At 37.8% G+C, this 17,116-nt stretch overlaps 1 protein-coding gene across 2 annotated transcripts in view; it reads left to right on the forward strand.

The window, feature by feature from the left end:
• Positions 1 to 11,504: 11,504 nt before the first annotated feature.
• Positions 11,505 to 17,116, forward strand: part of CLCN7 (chloride voltage-gated channel 7) — a 45,308-nt gene continuing 39,696 nt past the window's right edge. For both annotated transcript variants that reach the window (XM_007499331.2, XM_007499332.2), the window contains exon 1: positions 11,505 to 11,785. In XM_007499331.2, coding sequence (XP_007499393.1) covers positions 11,633 to 11,785 — 153 coding nt within the window. In that variant the 5' untranslated portion in view covers positions 11,505 to 11,632. The remainder of the gene's footprint in view (positions 11,786 to 17,116) is intronic.

A 17,116-nucleotide genomic window follows, 5' to 3' on the forward strand; every position in this document is an offset into this window, starting at 1 on the left:
AACAGATAAAATTTAGAAGAAATTCACAACTGAATTCTACATCTCATGACCATGCTACAGTTAGATTCTATACGTTGCTCTTCCTAGAAACTGGCCTCGGTGTTGGAATCTAGGTACCTAAATAGTTCCATTTATTAGAGTAAAGAGTATTCTTCCAAAAGCATCTGGTGAGTAGTACTTATTCATGTGTAAAGAAGATCTAGTGCAGACCCCATCAGCTTGTTCAGCTAATGCAACCTTTCTACATAGAAGTAAAATCAATCACAATCTGATGGGGTTTGAACATGTGCCAGAATCTCATTCCACAGCTATAATTCTATTTCACATAACCAGAGCCATATAAATAGTCAGACATCTTCAATCCCGTCTTCTCCAGGAAGCCTTCTCCCACTCCTCTTAATCCTAGTGCCTTCCCCCTGTTGAATTATTTTCTATTCATCCTGTACATCGTTTGCTTTGTATATATATTTGTTTGTCTAAGCTCCTTGAGGGCAGGATCTGTCTTTTGCCTTTTTTTTAAAATGCCTGGCCTATAGTAGGTATTTAATACATGCTTATTGACTGATTCAAAAGATCATTATTTTCTGATGTTGCCCAGTCAGAATATTCCAAAGGCCTCTAATCACATTTGCAATGAAAGATCCAGTGCCTGCCTCCTCAATTCACCCAGATGTTTAAATAGTTAATTTTTAAAAATATTTTTTATTTTTTTGGTTTTATTTTTTAATTTTTTCCATGGTTACATGATTTTTGTTGTCTCCCCTCTCCCAGAGTTGACAAGTAATTCCACTGGGTTATATATATATATATATATATATATACATATATATATATATATATGCATATACATATATATTATCACTGAAATCCTATTTCCATATTATTCATTTTTGTAATAGTCTTTTAAAACCAAACTCCAAATCCTATACCCATATAAACAAGTGATAAATCATATGTTTTTCTTCTGCATTTCCAATCCCACAATTCTTTCTCTGGATGTGAATAGCATTCTTTTTCATAAATCCCTAAGAATCGTCCTGGATCATTGCATTGCTTTTAGTAGCAAGGCCAATTACATTTGATCATTGCACAGTGTTTCAGTTACTGTGTAAATGCTTCATTTTTTTGAGATATTTGCTGTTCAGTCAAATCATCAAGACCATATTGGACTGAGGCTTTGCACAAAGCTAGCAAGACATGACTATTTCTTCCACCATGGACACTTTGTGTCCTTATGACATTATGCCTCTTTATCATCATAGAATCATGCATTTAGACTTGTATTTATTGTTATTTAGTCCAACCTTCTCATCAAATAGACAAAGATACTGAAGCCCAGAGAGGTGATGGACCATTTAGGGTTGTTTTATGACATGTGAGATGCCTTGCTTCAGTTGTTACGCAACAATACTTTTTCTTCCCTAGCAAAGCAGAACCTTCATCCAAACTCTAATTCTCTTTTTTTCTGAGTATTTAAAGGATGAAAAACTTAGAGGCAAAAACTGTCATAGCTCTCTGTATCTGCTTAGGTATATAACACAGTGATGGTGTCATGGTAAGTGTTCTACAAATGTTAAATGAATAAATGAACAATTTTAATTGCTTTTACATATAATTGGGAAAATAAAATATTAAAATAAAAATAAAAACCATTTTAATTGTTATAATGTCACAAATTCTACTGCAAAGAGACTCCCTCTGCCAACCCCCACCAGCGGTTTGGATCTCAGAGCACTGCTGGTTAGGTCTCTCTCCTACCATCACCGTCCCTGGGGAGGGTGGCTACGAACATTTAACCCAGCAACCTCACTTTTGGCTGTAGCATAGCCACTGGACGAGTTGTTCTCTTTTTACAAAATTGGTTCACTGCCGGGATGGATCCCACAGGTCACTCCTTAGGGTGGTGCTACTCACTGAGCTTGGCTGACAGCAAATTTTGACCTAGATTCCAGTTTCTGGACTTCTGGTGGCTCTTCCACTCTTTCAAAGCTCATAAAATTGTAGCCTAATAGTAGTGTAGAAATGCCATCTTCAATATTCACTCTACAAAGAGCAAAAAGAACAGTCAAAGAAACAGAGGTACCTTGTGTTCAAAAGTCATAGGCTAGCTCAGGTTGTTGTTAGACAAGGATTCTTCTAAGACCACTTTGCCCACCCAGAGACTTATGGAAAAGAGATCATATGGCTGGTTAGTGCCTATTGTACGAACACTCATTTCTCTTTCAACAGCCACTTAAAGTTTTTTTCTTCACTCTCAGTAAGCATACAGTAAACACAGAGGAAGAGGTCATAGAATACCTGAAAATACTCTCAATCCTAGAACAGGGTTCCTCCATTGCATGACGTCAGGTACCTTCAGAAGGAAGCTAATTAAGCTCTCCCAAGTGGGTTGGCAGCAGGCAGAGCCTAACGCTCATGTGCCCAGGACTGAACATTAATCAGCAAGTCCCTCACTGCGCTTCCAAAAATGATCCTACAGAGAACAATCCAACATTCTTGAATTTAATGTAAATTTTATTACTGACAGAAGGACCCGTGTTTTCATCGATAATGAATATATGATAAGAGCATACAAATCCTCAATATGATTCCTGCGAAGGTAGTGGTATTGATTGACTTTCTGAACTCCTATATATGTATATGTATATACACATAAACATATATGTATATAATCTGTGACTGTATATATACATCTATATTTCTGCTACCATAGAAATATACCAACCTTTCCAAATAGTCATTTAAATTCAACATATGGTTGATGAAATTTGAAAAACTAATAGTAGAAAAATGCCCATGAGATATTTTATCAATTCTATCTTAGAATCTTGGCTTCCTGACAATTTGTAATTTTTCAGTTTGTCATTTATAGGCTTTAATGAAATACTTGTCAAATATTTAAAATCAAAATCCAGAGGGCAATAATTTATACTTCCAAGTCCAAAGAGCATATTTGTGGCCTCCATTTAAAAATATCCCCCTAAAAATATCAAATATTGGAGGAGATGTGGGAAAATTGGGACATTAATGCACTGCTGATAAAGTTGTAAACTGGTCCGATTATTCTGGAGAACAATTTGGAACTATAAAACCATACATACTCTTTAATACAGCGATTCTGCTACTAGATCTGTATCTTAAAGAGATCAAAGAAAAAAAGGAAAAGGACTTATATGGACAAAAATATTTATAGTGGATCTTTTTGTGGGGCAAAGAATTGGAAATTTAAGGGAAGCCCATGAATTGGGGAATGGCTGAACAAGCTATGGGATATGATTATGATGGAAAAACTACTGTGTCTCTAAGAAATGATGAGCAGAATGGTGTCAGAAAAACCTAGGAAGACATATGTAGCTGACCAGAACCATGAGAACATTTTATATAGTAACAACAACATTATAAAGATGAACAGTTGTGAAAGGCGTGGCTATTCTGATGAAGACAATGATCCAAGGTGATTCTGAAGGACTCATAATGAAAAATACTATTCACCTCCACAGAGGGAAGTAATAAACTTTGGGTGTAGAGTGGAGCATCGTTTTTTCCATTTCCTTTATTTTCTTGCTATTTTGTGTAATGTGGCTAATATGAAATTTTGTTTTGTATAATCTCACATGTATCATTGATATCACATTGCTTACTGGGTAGGGTGGGATAGAAGGGAGGAAAAGAATTTGGAAATCAAAAAAATTTTAAGTATTATAAATAAATAACAAATATAGTTTTAAAATGCCTCCCTATTTATGCATTAATTTAGTAAGTAGTTATTGAATCTGTATTATGTTCTGAAGGAAATAAAAAAGACATGGTTTCCACTTTGTAGAATCTTATAGTCTAAGTTGTAAAATTAAAATGTACTTTATATGAATAATAACTGGTATTTTATATAGCACTTTGAGTTCTGATAAAGCAGTTTACATATGTTATCTCATTTGATCATACACAATACTTTAAGACTGTATATCGTTAAATGGTTGGTGGAGCAGATAGAAAGCTGACCTCATAATTAGGAAGAGATGGGTTCTCTTCCTAATTCCTAATAAAATGGGTTCAAGTGCTGACTCTGACATATACTGGCTGAGTAACTCTGGGTAAATCAGGATCTACATTAGTAAAGGGAGTCCCTACACTGGATGAACATAGAACTAGTCCAAAAAATCTGTGTGTATATATATAGCAGGGCTTACATCCCATGGAGCACATAGAGGAATGGGCTTATTAAAGGTCATCCTAGAGACTGCATTTGAACTCCTCTGAGTAATTCAGGGGGCCCGTGGGGATCAGCACCAAAAAGCTTGTGTCTTCAGATGACAAATCAATCCTTTATTGGCTACTGAACAGGAAAATTCATTGAGTTAGTTGCTCTCTCTCTCTCTCTCTCTCTCTCTCTCTCTCTCTCTCTATATATATATATATATATATATATATATATATATATATATATATATATCCCTTACCTTCTGTCTTAATATTCATTCTAAGAAGAGAGGTAAGGGCTAGGCAATGGGGGTTAAGTGACTTGCCTGGGGTCACTTCACTAGGAAGTATCTGAGGCCATATTTGAACCTTGAATTCTCCTGATTCCAGGCCTGGCTCTCAATCCACTATCCTACCTTGATCTTTAAATGAGAGTGACCTGCTCTATCTCTATCTAGGAATCAACTTCCTGGGAGATTATAACAACAGTTATACTGCAGCTTCTCATGTTTTTCTGTTAATAAGTGTTTGCTGATCTTCTGTGTTTGAAGTATTTCTTTTGTACAGAACATCTCCCATGTATGCCTAAAGCACAATTTGAGAACCACTGGCATAAAATAAATAAGTGTCCTATACTTGATCTACATTGTATAATGAGCCTCTTTCTAATCCTCTTTGGAAAAACCATAGACTAAGGCAAAACCTAAACTTTATGTAATTTGTCTTGGGGTGGGAAGTAGGAGCAGGCTGTGTAAATACTCAAAATGTGAGAGAAAAAGAGCATGACTCTTCTTTTAAGTGGTCAGGTTTCCCTAGGACTGAACCTAGTTCTCTCATTAACTTGCATGCCCAGAGGAACAGAGCACAATAAGCCACCTATCTCCCTGCAGAGCAGGAGCAGGTTATTCTTTTTTTAATTAAAAAACTTTTTTTTCCATGGTTACATGATTTGTGTTCTTTCCCTCCCCTCTTTCTTTCCCCCTCCCAGAATTGACAAACATTTCCACTGGACTATACATGTATTATCACTCAAATCCTATTTCCATATTATTCATTTTTTGTAATAATCTTTTAAAAAACAAAACCCCCAGGCAGAGTTAAGATGGCAGCTTAGAGGCAGCAAAAGTTCAGGTTTTGTCCTCAGGGCACATCCAGATCAACTCTGCCCTGACTCAATAGAGCAGATAAGAAGCCTTCAGAGGGCAAGGAAGCTCAAGCTCCAACACCCCTCCCCCAGACTGCTCTGAGAGCCTTGCTGACTAAGCTCCAGAGTGGGAAGCCCAGCTACTTTTCAACTTCTGCTGTCAGCTGGGGAATATCTGACTAACCTGATCAATCAGCAGAACAAAGAAGAAGCCCCCTTAAGGACAGAACAGCCCAAAGCCACAGATGCAGCACATAATGAGAGGAGAAAGACTACAGGCAATTATAGGGAGGAAAGAAGGAGAAAAAATATGAGTAAACAACAGAAAAAGAAAAAAGAAATTACAATCAAAAGCTTCTATCCACGCAATGAACAAAGAGCAAATGGAACAGAAGAGGACCAAGGAACACCAAGCAAAAAATACAGAAACTCCAGCAAACTAGACACAGGCTTTGGAAGAACTCAAAATACAATTAAAAAAAAAACAATTAAGAGAGGCTGAAGGCAACTGGGAAAAGAACTTAAAAAGCAAAATAAGTCACCTGGAAACAGAAAATAGTGTCTTGAAAGTAAAAATTAACCTGCTTGAAAATGAGGCAAAGGGGATGAAAGATGACCTACAAAGAAAATCAGATCAGAAGGAGAAGGATGACCAAAAACCAAGGATGAAATTGAGTCCTTAAAAACTAGAATCCAACAACTAGAATCAAATGACTTCACAAGGCAGCAGGAAGCTACAAAACAAAATCAAAAGAATGAAAAAATTGAGGAAAATATGAAACACTTCATCCACAAAATGGAAGACCTAGCAAACAGGCCCTAAAGAGACAACTTAAGAATCATTGGATTACTGGAAGATCATGACAAAAGAAAAAGCCTTGACATCATTCTACAAGAAATTATCTAAGAAAACTGCCCCAACATTCTAGAGCAAGAGGGAAAAGTGGAGAATGAAAGAATCCACAGATCACCTCCTGTACTTAATCTTCAATTGACAATACCCAGGAATGTTATAGCCAAATTCACAAACTATCAGACCAAGGAAAAAATATTACAAGCTGCTAAGAAGTCATTCAGATACTATGGAACCATAGTTAAGATAACACAGGATCTGGCTGCATCTACACTAAAGGACCAAAAGGCATGGAATATGATATTCTAGAAAGCGAGGGAACTAGGTCTACAACCAAGAATCAACTACCCAGCAAAACTGACTATATTCTTGCAGGGGAAAATATGGTCATTTAATAAAATAGAAGACTTCCAAGCATTAATAAAGAAAAGACCAGACTTGAACAGAAAATTGGATGCCCAAACACAGAACTCAAGAGAATCACCAAAAGATAATTAAGAAAGGAGAGGGAAAAAAAAAACAAAACCCTTTTTTAAGGGACCCAATAATTTGAAATGATTTGTATTCCTATAAGAAAATAGGATATTGGTAACTCTTAAAAAATTTTATTATCACCTGGGTAGCTAGAGGAGTTATACTTAGAGAGAACAGTGACAAACTGTATAGGATGAAATGATGATATATATATGTGTGTGTGTATATATATATATACACATATATACACACATATATATACACATATATACACACACATATATTTACACATATACACACACACACACACATATATATATATATATATAACTCAAGGTAAAAAAAGAGGTTAATACCAAGAGAAATGAGAAAAGAGACAAAATGGGGTAAATTTATATGTCATAAAGAAGCTCATGGCAGGAGTGGGGGAGAACACCAATACACTGAAAGGGTAAAGAGGTTGGAGACAGGAAATACTTAATTCTTACATGCATTGAAATTGACTCAAAGAGGGAAGAACAATCAAATCCATTGGAGCAGAGAATTGATTTGCGCCCTATAGAGAAGTAGAAGGGTAACAAAAAGACTGGTGGGGAGGGAAGTAATACAAGGGAGGGAGAGTGGGGGGGGGTAGAGTAAAAAGACCTTAAAGAAAAATAAGAGGGGAATAAGAAGGGGGGGAAGGGAAGAAAAATAAGGGTGGGAAATAGGGGGACAAAACACTAGTGTAGAAGGAAATAGTGAAAGAAGACAGGACAGGACTAGGAGTGGAAATCAAAATGTTGCAAAATACACAGCTGGTAATCATAACTCTGAATGTGAATGGAATGAACTCACCCATAAAACAGAAACAAATAGCAGAGTGGATTAGAAACCAAAATCCTACCATATGTTGTCTACAAGAAACACACATGAGGAAGGTAGACACACACAGGGTAAAGGTAAGTGAATGGGGCAAAATTAACAACTTCATTGAAGGAAATGACAATGGTGAGACATCTTTTCAAAACCTATGTGATGCAGCCAAAGCAGTACTCAAGGGGAAATTTATATCCTTGAATTCATATATTAACAAATTAGGGAGGGCAGAGGTCAATTAATTGGATATACAAATTTAAAAACTAGAAAGTGAACAAATTAAAACTCCTCAGGTGAAAACTAAATTAGAGATCCTAAAAATTAAAGGAGAAATTAATAAAATTGAAAGTAAAAGAACTTTGGTACTTTGAAAAAAAACAAATAAAATAGACAAAGTACTGGTCTATCTAATTTTAAAAAAGGAAAGAAGAAAATCAAATTAATAATATCAAAGAGGAAAAGGGAGACCTTCCCTCTAATAAAGAAGAAATTAAGGCAATCATTAAAAACTATTATGCCCAATTATATGGCAACAAATATGGCAATCTAGGTGATATGGATGAATATTTACAAAACTATAAATTGCCTAGATTAACAGAAGAAGAAATAGAATACTTAAATAATCCCATATCAGAAAAAGAAATTGAACAAGCCATCAAATAACTCCCTAAGAAAAAACTTCCAGGACCATCTGGATTTACAAATGAATTCTATCAAGCATTCAAAGAACAACTAATCCCAATATTATACAAACTGACAGAATAAGCAAAGTACTTCTACAAAATTCCTCTATTATTTAACATTGTACTAGAAACACTAGTAGTAGCAATTAGAGAAGAAAAAGAAATTGAAGGTATTAAAATAGGCAACAAGGAGACCAAGCTATCACTCTTTGTAGATGATATGATGGTCTACTTAAAGAATCCTAGAGAAGCAACCCAAAAGCTAATAGAAATAATCAACAACTTTAGCAAAGTTTCAGGTTACAAAATAAACCCACATAAATCATTAGCATTTCTATATATTTCCAACACATTTCAGCAGCAAGAATTAGAGAAATTCCATTTAAAATCACCCTAGACAATATAAAATACTTAGGAATCTATCTGCCAAGACAAACACAGGAACTATATGAACACAACTACAAAACACTTTCCAAACAATTAAAACTAGATCTAAATAATTGGAAAAACATTAATTGCTCGTGGGTAGGATGAGCTAACATAATAACAATGACAATCCTATCCAAATTTATTTACTTATTTAGTGCCATACCCACCAAACTACTAAAAAACTTTTTTACTGAATTAGAAAAAAACATAACAAAGTTCATTTAGAAGAACAAAAGATCAAGGATATCAAGGGAAATAATGAAAAAAGAAATGTGAAGGAAGGTGGCCTTGCAGTACCAGATCTCAAACTATACTATAAAGCAGTGGTCATCAAAACAATATGGTTCTGGCTAACAGACAAAAGGGAGAATCAGTGGAATAGACTTGGGATAAGTGACCTCAGCAAGACAGTCTATGATAAGTCCAAAGGTCCCAGCTTTTGGGACCAAAATCCACTATTTGATAAAAACTGCTGGGAAAATTGGAAGACAGTATGGGAGAGATTAGGTTTGGATCAATATCTCACACCCTATACCAAGATAAACTCAGAATGGGTGAATGACTTGAATATAAAGAAGGAAACTTAAGTAAATTAGGTGAACACAGAATAGCATACATGTCAGATCTTTGGGAAAGGAAAGATTTTAAAATGAAGCAAGAGCTAGAAAAAATTAAAAAAATGTAAAATAAATAATTTTGATTACATCAAATTAAAAAATTTTTTGTACAAACAAAACCAATGAAACCAAAATTAGAAGGGAAGCAACAAATTATTCATAACAAAAACTTCTGACAAAGGTCTAATTACTCAAATTTATAAAGAGCTAAATCAATTGTACAAAAAAATCAAGCCATTCTCTAATTGATAAATGGGCAAGGGACATGAATAAGCAATTTTCAGTTAAAGAAATCAAAACTATCAGTAAGCACATGAAAAAGTGTTCTAAATCTCTTCTAATCAGAGAGATGCAAAGCAAAACAACTCTGAGGTATCACCTCACAGCCAGCAGATTGGCTAACACGATAGCAAAGGAAAGTAATGAATGCTGGAGGGGATGTGGCAAAGTCAGGACATTAATGCATTGCTGGTGGAGCTGTGAATTGATCCAACCATTCTGGAGGGCAATTTGGAACTATGTCTAAATGGCACTAAAATACTATTTGCCCTTTGATCCAGTCATAGCACAGCTGGGCTTGTACCCCAAAGAGATAATAAGGAAAAAGACCTGTACAAGAATGTTCATAGCTGCTCTCTTTGTGGTGGCAAAAATTGGAAAATGAGGTGATGCCCTCCAATTGGGTAATGGCTGAACAAATTGTGGCATATTTTGGTGATGTAATACTATTGTGCTCAAAGGAATTACGAACTGGAGGAATTCCATGTGGACTGGAATGACCTTCAGGAATTGATGCAGAGTGAAAGAAGCAGAACCAGGAGAACATTATACACAGAGACTGATACACTGTGGTACAATCAAATGTAATGGACTTCTGTATTATTGGCAATGCAGTGATCCTGAACAACTCGGAGGGATTTATGAGAAAGAATGATATCCATATTCAGAGGAAAAACTGTGGGAGCAGAAACACAGAAGAAAAACAACTGCTTGATTAAATGGGTTGATGGGGATATGATTGGGGATATAGACCCTAAATGAACATCCCAGTGCAAACGTCAACAATATGGAAATAGGTTTTGATCAAGGACACATGTAAAACCCAGTGGAATTGTGTGCCAGCTACAGAAAGTGATAGTGGAGGGGAGGGAAAGAACATGATTCTTATAATCAAGGGAAAATATTCTAAATTGACTAATTAAATAAAATACACCCCTCCTAACCCAAATATCCATATAAACAAGAGATAAATCATATTTTTTTCTTCTGGATTTCTACTCCCACAGTTCTTTCTCTCAGTGTGGATAGCATTCTTTCTCATAAGTTCCTCAGAATTGTGCTGGATCATTGCATTATTGCTAGTAGCAAAGTCAATCACATTTGATCATCCCACAATGTTATAATCTACGTGTACAATGTTTTCTTGGTTCTGCTCATTTCACTCTGAATCAGTTCCTGGAAGTCTTTCCAGTTCCTATAGAAATCAAGCAGTTCATCATTCCTTATAGCACAATAGTATTCTGTCATCATCATCAGCCATTCCCCAATTGAGGGATACCCCCTCATTTTCCAGTTTTTTAGCAGTGGGTTCTTATGGTTAGACGTGTTATCCTTTTCTAGGAAAGATTCCTAATAAATAGCGCCTTGTTGATAACAAGAGTTCCTAGAGAATGTCTGATCCATTCTCAGCATTTAAAAGATGTATGGAGGCAGCTGGGTGGCTCAGTGGATGGAGATCCAGGCCCAGAGACAGGAGGTCCTGGGTTCAAATTTGATCTCAGACACTTCCTAGCTTTATGACCCAGGGCAAATCACTTAACCCCCACTGCCTAGCCCTTACCACTCTTCTGCATTGGAATCAACACATTTTCATTCATTCATTCTGATTGGAATCATCAGTATTTTTTATTCCAACATGGAAGGTGAGGGTTTAAAAAAAAATAGTGTATTTTAGTCCTATGTTTTCAAATAATTCTTTTTTCAAAATAGATTTTTAAATACATTTTTAACTATTTTAAAGAGATGATTAAGTCTTATACTTCTTAAGAGTTCCGGGAATATTTTCTTTTTTAGGAATACCCAGATTAATTGATGGGATCCCAGGCTCAGAGAACCTTTCACTTCCCGCAGGTGAATGGGGATGGTGAGAGGATGGGCGATAAAAAGCGTGCAAGAACTACAACTCCCAGAAGGCACTGTTGCTGAGACCTGCTATTGAAAATGCGTTCTCACATGGGCCACCGTAACACGGTCACGGGATGCTTTAACCCTGCCGGGTCATGTGAACAAACAGCTGCAGGAGAAGGTCCCTCTCCTTCGGTTTTCCCCGGCTGTCAGTTTCCCTGGGCGGCTTGAGGCCGACCACGTCAGCCTCGGCATGGCCAACGTCTCCAAGAAGGTTTCGTGGTCGGGGCGCGACCACGAAGAGGCGGAGACGACAGTGCCTCGGAGGCCGCCGCCACCGCTCACGGAGCTTCACGGGGAGAGCACGCCACTGCTCAACGGGGCCGGCCCGGCGACTGCCCAGCAGGTGAGGACTCCGCCCGGGCCGCGCCGGCCACACCTGAACACAGGCGGCTTGGGGGCGGCAAGGACCTCAGCTTCTTTTTCTCTGAGCTCTTCGTCTTCATACCTTCCTGCCTTGTACTGAGGATCACTGTCATTAAGGAACTGAGTGTGAGCGGGAAGCAGAACAGCTTGAGCTGGAATGACAGACCCCCGAAACAGACATCCTTTTGTACCTTTCTTCTTCCTTCTCCTGCCCCTCCTGTCCTCTCCTCTCCGCTCTTTTTCTCTTGTCCCCCTTCCTGGCTGGCCTTGACCATGGGGTCACGTTCTCTGCTTTAAAATCAATAACATAGGAAGGGACCTGGGAGTAATCAAATTTGCAGATTCGGACCTGAGGACACGAAGGTTGATTTGCTGCTGCAGGCGGCCAAGTAGGAAGGAACAGAATCAGAATTTTAACCCAGGTTCTCTGACTGCAAGTCTCATTCCTTTTGTACTCCACTCCAGCTCTTAGGAAGCAAATCAATGAGGGGAAGTGGCTTGCTCAGGGTCACACAGTGAATTAGTGGCAGAACTGGTTTTAGAAGACCTGTTTCCAGTGCAGTGCCTGTAAACGCTCTTCCTCATCTCCTCTGTCTTTTGGTTTCTCTGATTTCCTTCAAGTCAGCATCAAATCCCATCTTTAGAGGACTTTTCTGTTTTCTTTCTTCTTCCATCCCTACCCCCTTCCTTTCCTCTGAGATAATTTCTTAACTTTTTTATTTTATAATAGGTACATAGTTGCCTTGTTGTCTTTCTCCAGGCACATGTGAACTCTTGAGGGTAGAGACCCTTTTTAAAAAAATCCTCAGTGTACAGTTCCTGGCATATAGTAAGTGTTTAATGAATTTTTTTTGGCAGAGGCATAGATAAATGCCTGATAAATGCTTGATTATATTCACCTTGCTGCCATTTCAATTATCTCACGAGAAGTTGTGATATATGACGTAATTCTTGACCAAATATATATGTTTTTTAAACCCTTACCTTCCATCTTGGAATCTATACTGTGTACTGGTTCCAAGGCAGAAGAGTGGTAAGGGCTAGACAATGGGGGTTAAGTGACTTGCCCAGGGTCACACAGCTGGGAAGTGTCTGAGGCCAGATTTGAACCTAGGACCTCCTGTCTCTAGGTCTTGCTTTCAGTCTCCTGAGCTACCCAGCTCTTGACCAAATATTTTAAGGAAGATAGAGGGAAGGATTCAGAGGATGATATGGTTGTAGTGCTTTGAACAGAGGCAGCAGAGTGTGGTGAAAAGAATGAATTAGAGGTCAGGAGACCTTGTTTTTGGCTTTACCAATAATTCATTGTGTAACTTAGGGAAAAAACACTTCCTCTTTTTGTACTCCTCTTACCGCATTTGAAAAAATGGGGGAGAGGTGTGAACATGCATGGGGAGTTGATTTTCTATGATTTTTGTAACAGTAGAAGGGAAAGGAGAAGTTCTTAATGTAGCTAGGAGAATTAGAGATATGTGGTTTTTATGAGTGTTGGGGTAGCTTGCAGTTGTGATCACTCTTTTCTAATCATCACATGGGTCAAATGGCTTTCCTTGAAATTGTATTAATCTGAACTTAGAGTAGCTTTAAGTGGTCTTGTCAAATGACTTCTAATTCAGTGGCTTCTTTGGCTGGACAGTTGCTACAGGAGAATATCACTCATTTTTTTTAGAAGTATTGCATTTTTTGAGAATGGTATGGTATAATAGCCTTGAGATCAGGTCCAGCTTCTGATTAGCTATTCAGCTTGGTTCTCTAAAACTGAGTGGTAGAGAAGATACTTACCTTAGTTCATTACCCATACTCTCTCCTCATGATGATCCACTTAAATCTATACTGTCTTTTCTTGAGTCTCATACTCCCTTATCATATTACTGATTGTACCCTGTCAAGTCCAAGCCTTAAATCATTCCCACTTTTTACTATCTTTGTACCCACATGTGCTCTTAAGAGGAGTTGGACAAAATCATGCAACAGTTCTGCGTTTGTCCACTTGAAATTTGTTATATGGCCTCTATTGGACTCTCACTAATTCTAAGCAATCCTTATACCTCAGTAATTAACTCATTATCCTTTTTATCACAGCTATTTTTCCAAACCTTCGATCCCTTCTCAAACTTCTCATGGATCCCTCAACCCTGCCAGCTAATTTACCTCACATTTGGGGGTGGGGGGGAGAAGAGCTCCTTTTCTCTCCTCCTTATCTCAAATCACCCTGATGCCTTTTGCCACTATCTCCTCCTTCAACCTTATCTCATAAAATGAGGTAGCCATTCTTCTTGGCAAGACCAACCTTTCTCCATGCACATGTGATCCTATTCCATCCTGCTTTCCCCCAGCATATTGCCCAATCAATCTGTCACCTTCACTCTCCCACTTATCTCCAGTCTTTCTTTTCTTGTCTGGTGGCTGCTTCTCTGTTGCCTATAAACTTTCTCACATCTTCCTCCATCCTGCCTTTTGTAACTAAATTTCTTGAAAAGGCCACCAATAATAGGTCTTTTCACTTCCGTTTCCTTCACTCTCTTCTTACAATCTAGCTTCTGACCTCATCATTTAACTGAAACTGCTCTCTCCAAGTTACCACTGATAGCTTAGTTGCAGAATCCAATGGTCTTTTCTCAGTCTTCATCCTTCTGGACCTTTCTGGAGCCTTTGACACTGTTGCTCACCCTCTTCTCCTTGATACTCTCTCCTCTCTAGATTTTTACTACTCTCTTTTTTTCCTTCTACCTATCTGACTGCTCCTTCTCAATCTCTGCCCCAAGGACACTGTCCTATGCCCTCTTTTTTTTCCTCCTCTATACTATTTCACTTGGTGATCTCATCAACTCCCATGGAGTCAGGTGTAATATATATGCAACTTACTCTTAAATATACTAATCCAATCACAAACCTCTCTGCTGATTTCCAGGGTTCCATCTCCAGCTGTCTATTAAACATCTCAAGCTCAGTATGTCCAAAATGAAACTCATAATCATTCTTTCCAACCCCTCCCCCCATATTTCTAAACTTCCTTTTCATTGTTGAGGGTAGAACTATCTTCCCAGTCCCTAAGACTTAGAATCTAGCTGTCATCTTCAATTTTTCACTCTATCTTCCTGTATCCAACCTGCTGCCAAGATATTTCCCTTTTACCTGTTACATCTCTCAAGAGTAACCTTTTTTCTCTTCTCTGACACTGCTACCACCCTGCTTCAGTCCCTCATCTCCTGGGCTACTGCAAAAGCCTGCTGATTGGTCTCTCTGCCATAAGCCTCTCTCTACTTTGGTCCATTTTCCATTCAGTCATTAAAATAATTTTCCCAAAGTGCAGGTATGTCCATATCCTTCCCTCCCCATCCTTCCTGTCCCTACTCAATATACTCCAGTAGCTCCCTATCAGTCATCTCCAATATTAAATATAAAATTCTATTTGACATTCAAAGCCCTTCATAACCTTGTCTGCCTCTGCCCTTCCAGTCTTCTTTCACCTTGATACACACAGTATGATCCAGTGACACTGGCCTTCTCACAGTTCCTTGAACAAAATGGTAGATCTTCTGACTTTGAGCATTTTCACTGACTTTCTCTTCATCTTAGTTCCTGGCTTCTTTCAAGTCCCAGCTAAAATTCCATCTTCTATAGGAAGTCCCTCTTAATTCTGGTATCTTCCCTTTGTTGATTATTGCCTATTTATCTTGTATTTATCTTGCTCGTATATAGTAATTTACTGATTGTCTCCCCCATTTGATTGTAAGCTCTGTGAGAGCAGCAACTGTCTTTTGTCTTTCATTGTATCCCTGGCACTTATCACAGTATCTATGTTCATTGACCTACTAGCATTGGTAGAGTCTGGTTCAAAAAAATTTTTTTTTGAAGGCTGCCAGATGAAAGTAACAATTTGAAATTAAGAGGTTTTTTGTTTTGTTTTAGTGAAAATGACAGTGGAAATGAGAAAATTCATTTCTCTCTCTGCTTTACCAAGCATAAAATTATAGGTGTGGTTCAAACTGTGTATTAGATTTAGTTGATGTGTTTGTTTAGTTTTGCTGAATTGCTTTCTTTTCCTTTTTTCTTTTCTTTTTTTCAATTTAGGGGGTAGTACAATATTTAGAAATAAAGGTTATGTAAAAATAAGATATCAATAAAAGTTTGAAAAAGAAAATGACTCAGTGGAATTGAGTTTTCTATCACATTTCCCCAGAGATAGGTACAGAAATGCAGGGTGTTCATTTCAACAATACATATTTGTATTCAGTTCCTTTCCATTGGAATATATGAAAAAAAGAAGAAAACCTTGTTGGAAGTTTTGAAGATTTCTTAGCATGTCATTGTTTTATTCTCTGTATTAAATGAATGGAGAGGCATTGAAAGGACATTATAGAGTGGTTCTCTTTCTAAATTGGCTTGGTAGCGCCTTTTGGTTGATTTTGAACTGATAAGTTTAATGATAGTTGGTAGCTTCATCTCTGACATTCTGGCTTGTGCCCTACCATTAACTCTCCTGCTACTTTATATGGCTTTTAAACTACTTTTGGTCTATGCCAAAGCCAAAGTGGGTGAAAAATCAGTCTACTTATATTTTAGAAGAATGATAGTTTTCTCAAAAAACTAGAAATTTAATCATATGCAATCTATCACAGAAATTTTGTAACAGAAGAAAAGTCTTCATGAGAGTGGTTTTTAACACCATGATTTACATTTTTTTTAAACCCTTACCTTCCATCTTGGAATCTATACTGTGTATTGGTTCCAAGGCAGATGAGTGGTAAGGGCTAGGCAAAGGGGGGGTAAGTGACTTGCCCAGGGTCACACAGCTGGGAAGTGTCTGAGGCCAGATTTGAACCTAGGACCTCCCATCTGTAGGCCTGGCTCTCAATCCACTGAGTTACCCAACTGCCCCCTTGTAGTTGAGGCAGAACCGTAAGGGTTAAAGCCCTCCTCTTCCTCCCCAGTTGGGCTGCATAGTTGGGGTCGTGGGCACAGCTGTGCAGGTCGTACACAGTTCAACCCATGACCCCCACTATGCAGCCCAACTGGGGAGGAAGAGGAGGGCTTTAACCCTTACGGTTCTGCCTCAACTACACCTCATGATTTACATTTGAGGTGCATAATATAACCATTTCCAGACCTCTCTCATTTGTTCCTTTGTTCTCTGTATTGGTAGGAAGTTCATTATCTGAATTAAACACTTAGTTGATGTATTGGTTTTCTGGATAAGTGATGGGAATTAGCCTATATTAAAGTGGAACATTTGTATAAAAATAATATTACAACAACTGATATGGGAGATGGTTGAAATTTGTGGCTAAAGTAAAATCTGAATCTCTCC

The sequence above is a fragment of the Monodelphis domestica genome, chromosome 7 (genome assembly GCF_027887165.1).
Source record: "Monodelphis domestica isolate mMonDom1 chromosome 7, mMonDom1.pri, whole genome shotgun sequence".
NCBI classification, from domain to species: domain Eukaryota; kingdom Metazoa; phylum Chordata; class Mammalia; order Didelphimorphia; family Didelphidae; genus Monodelphis; species Monodelphis domestica.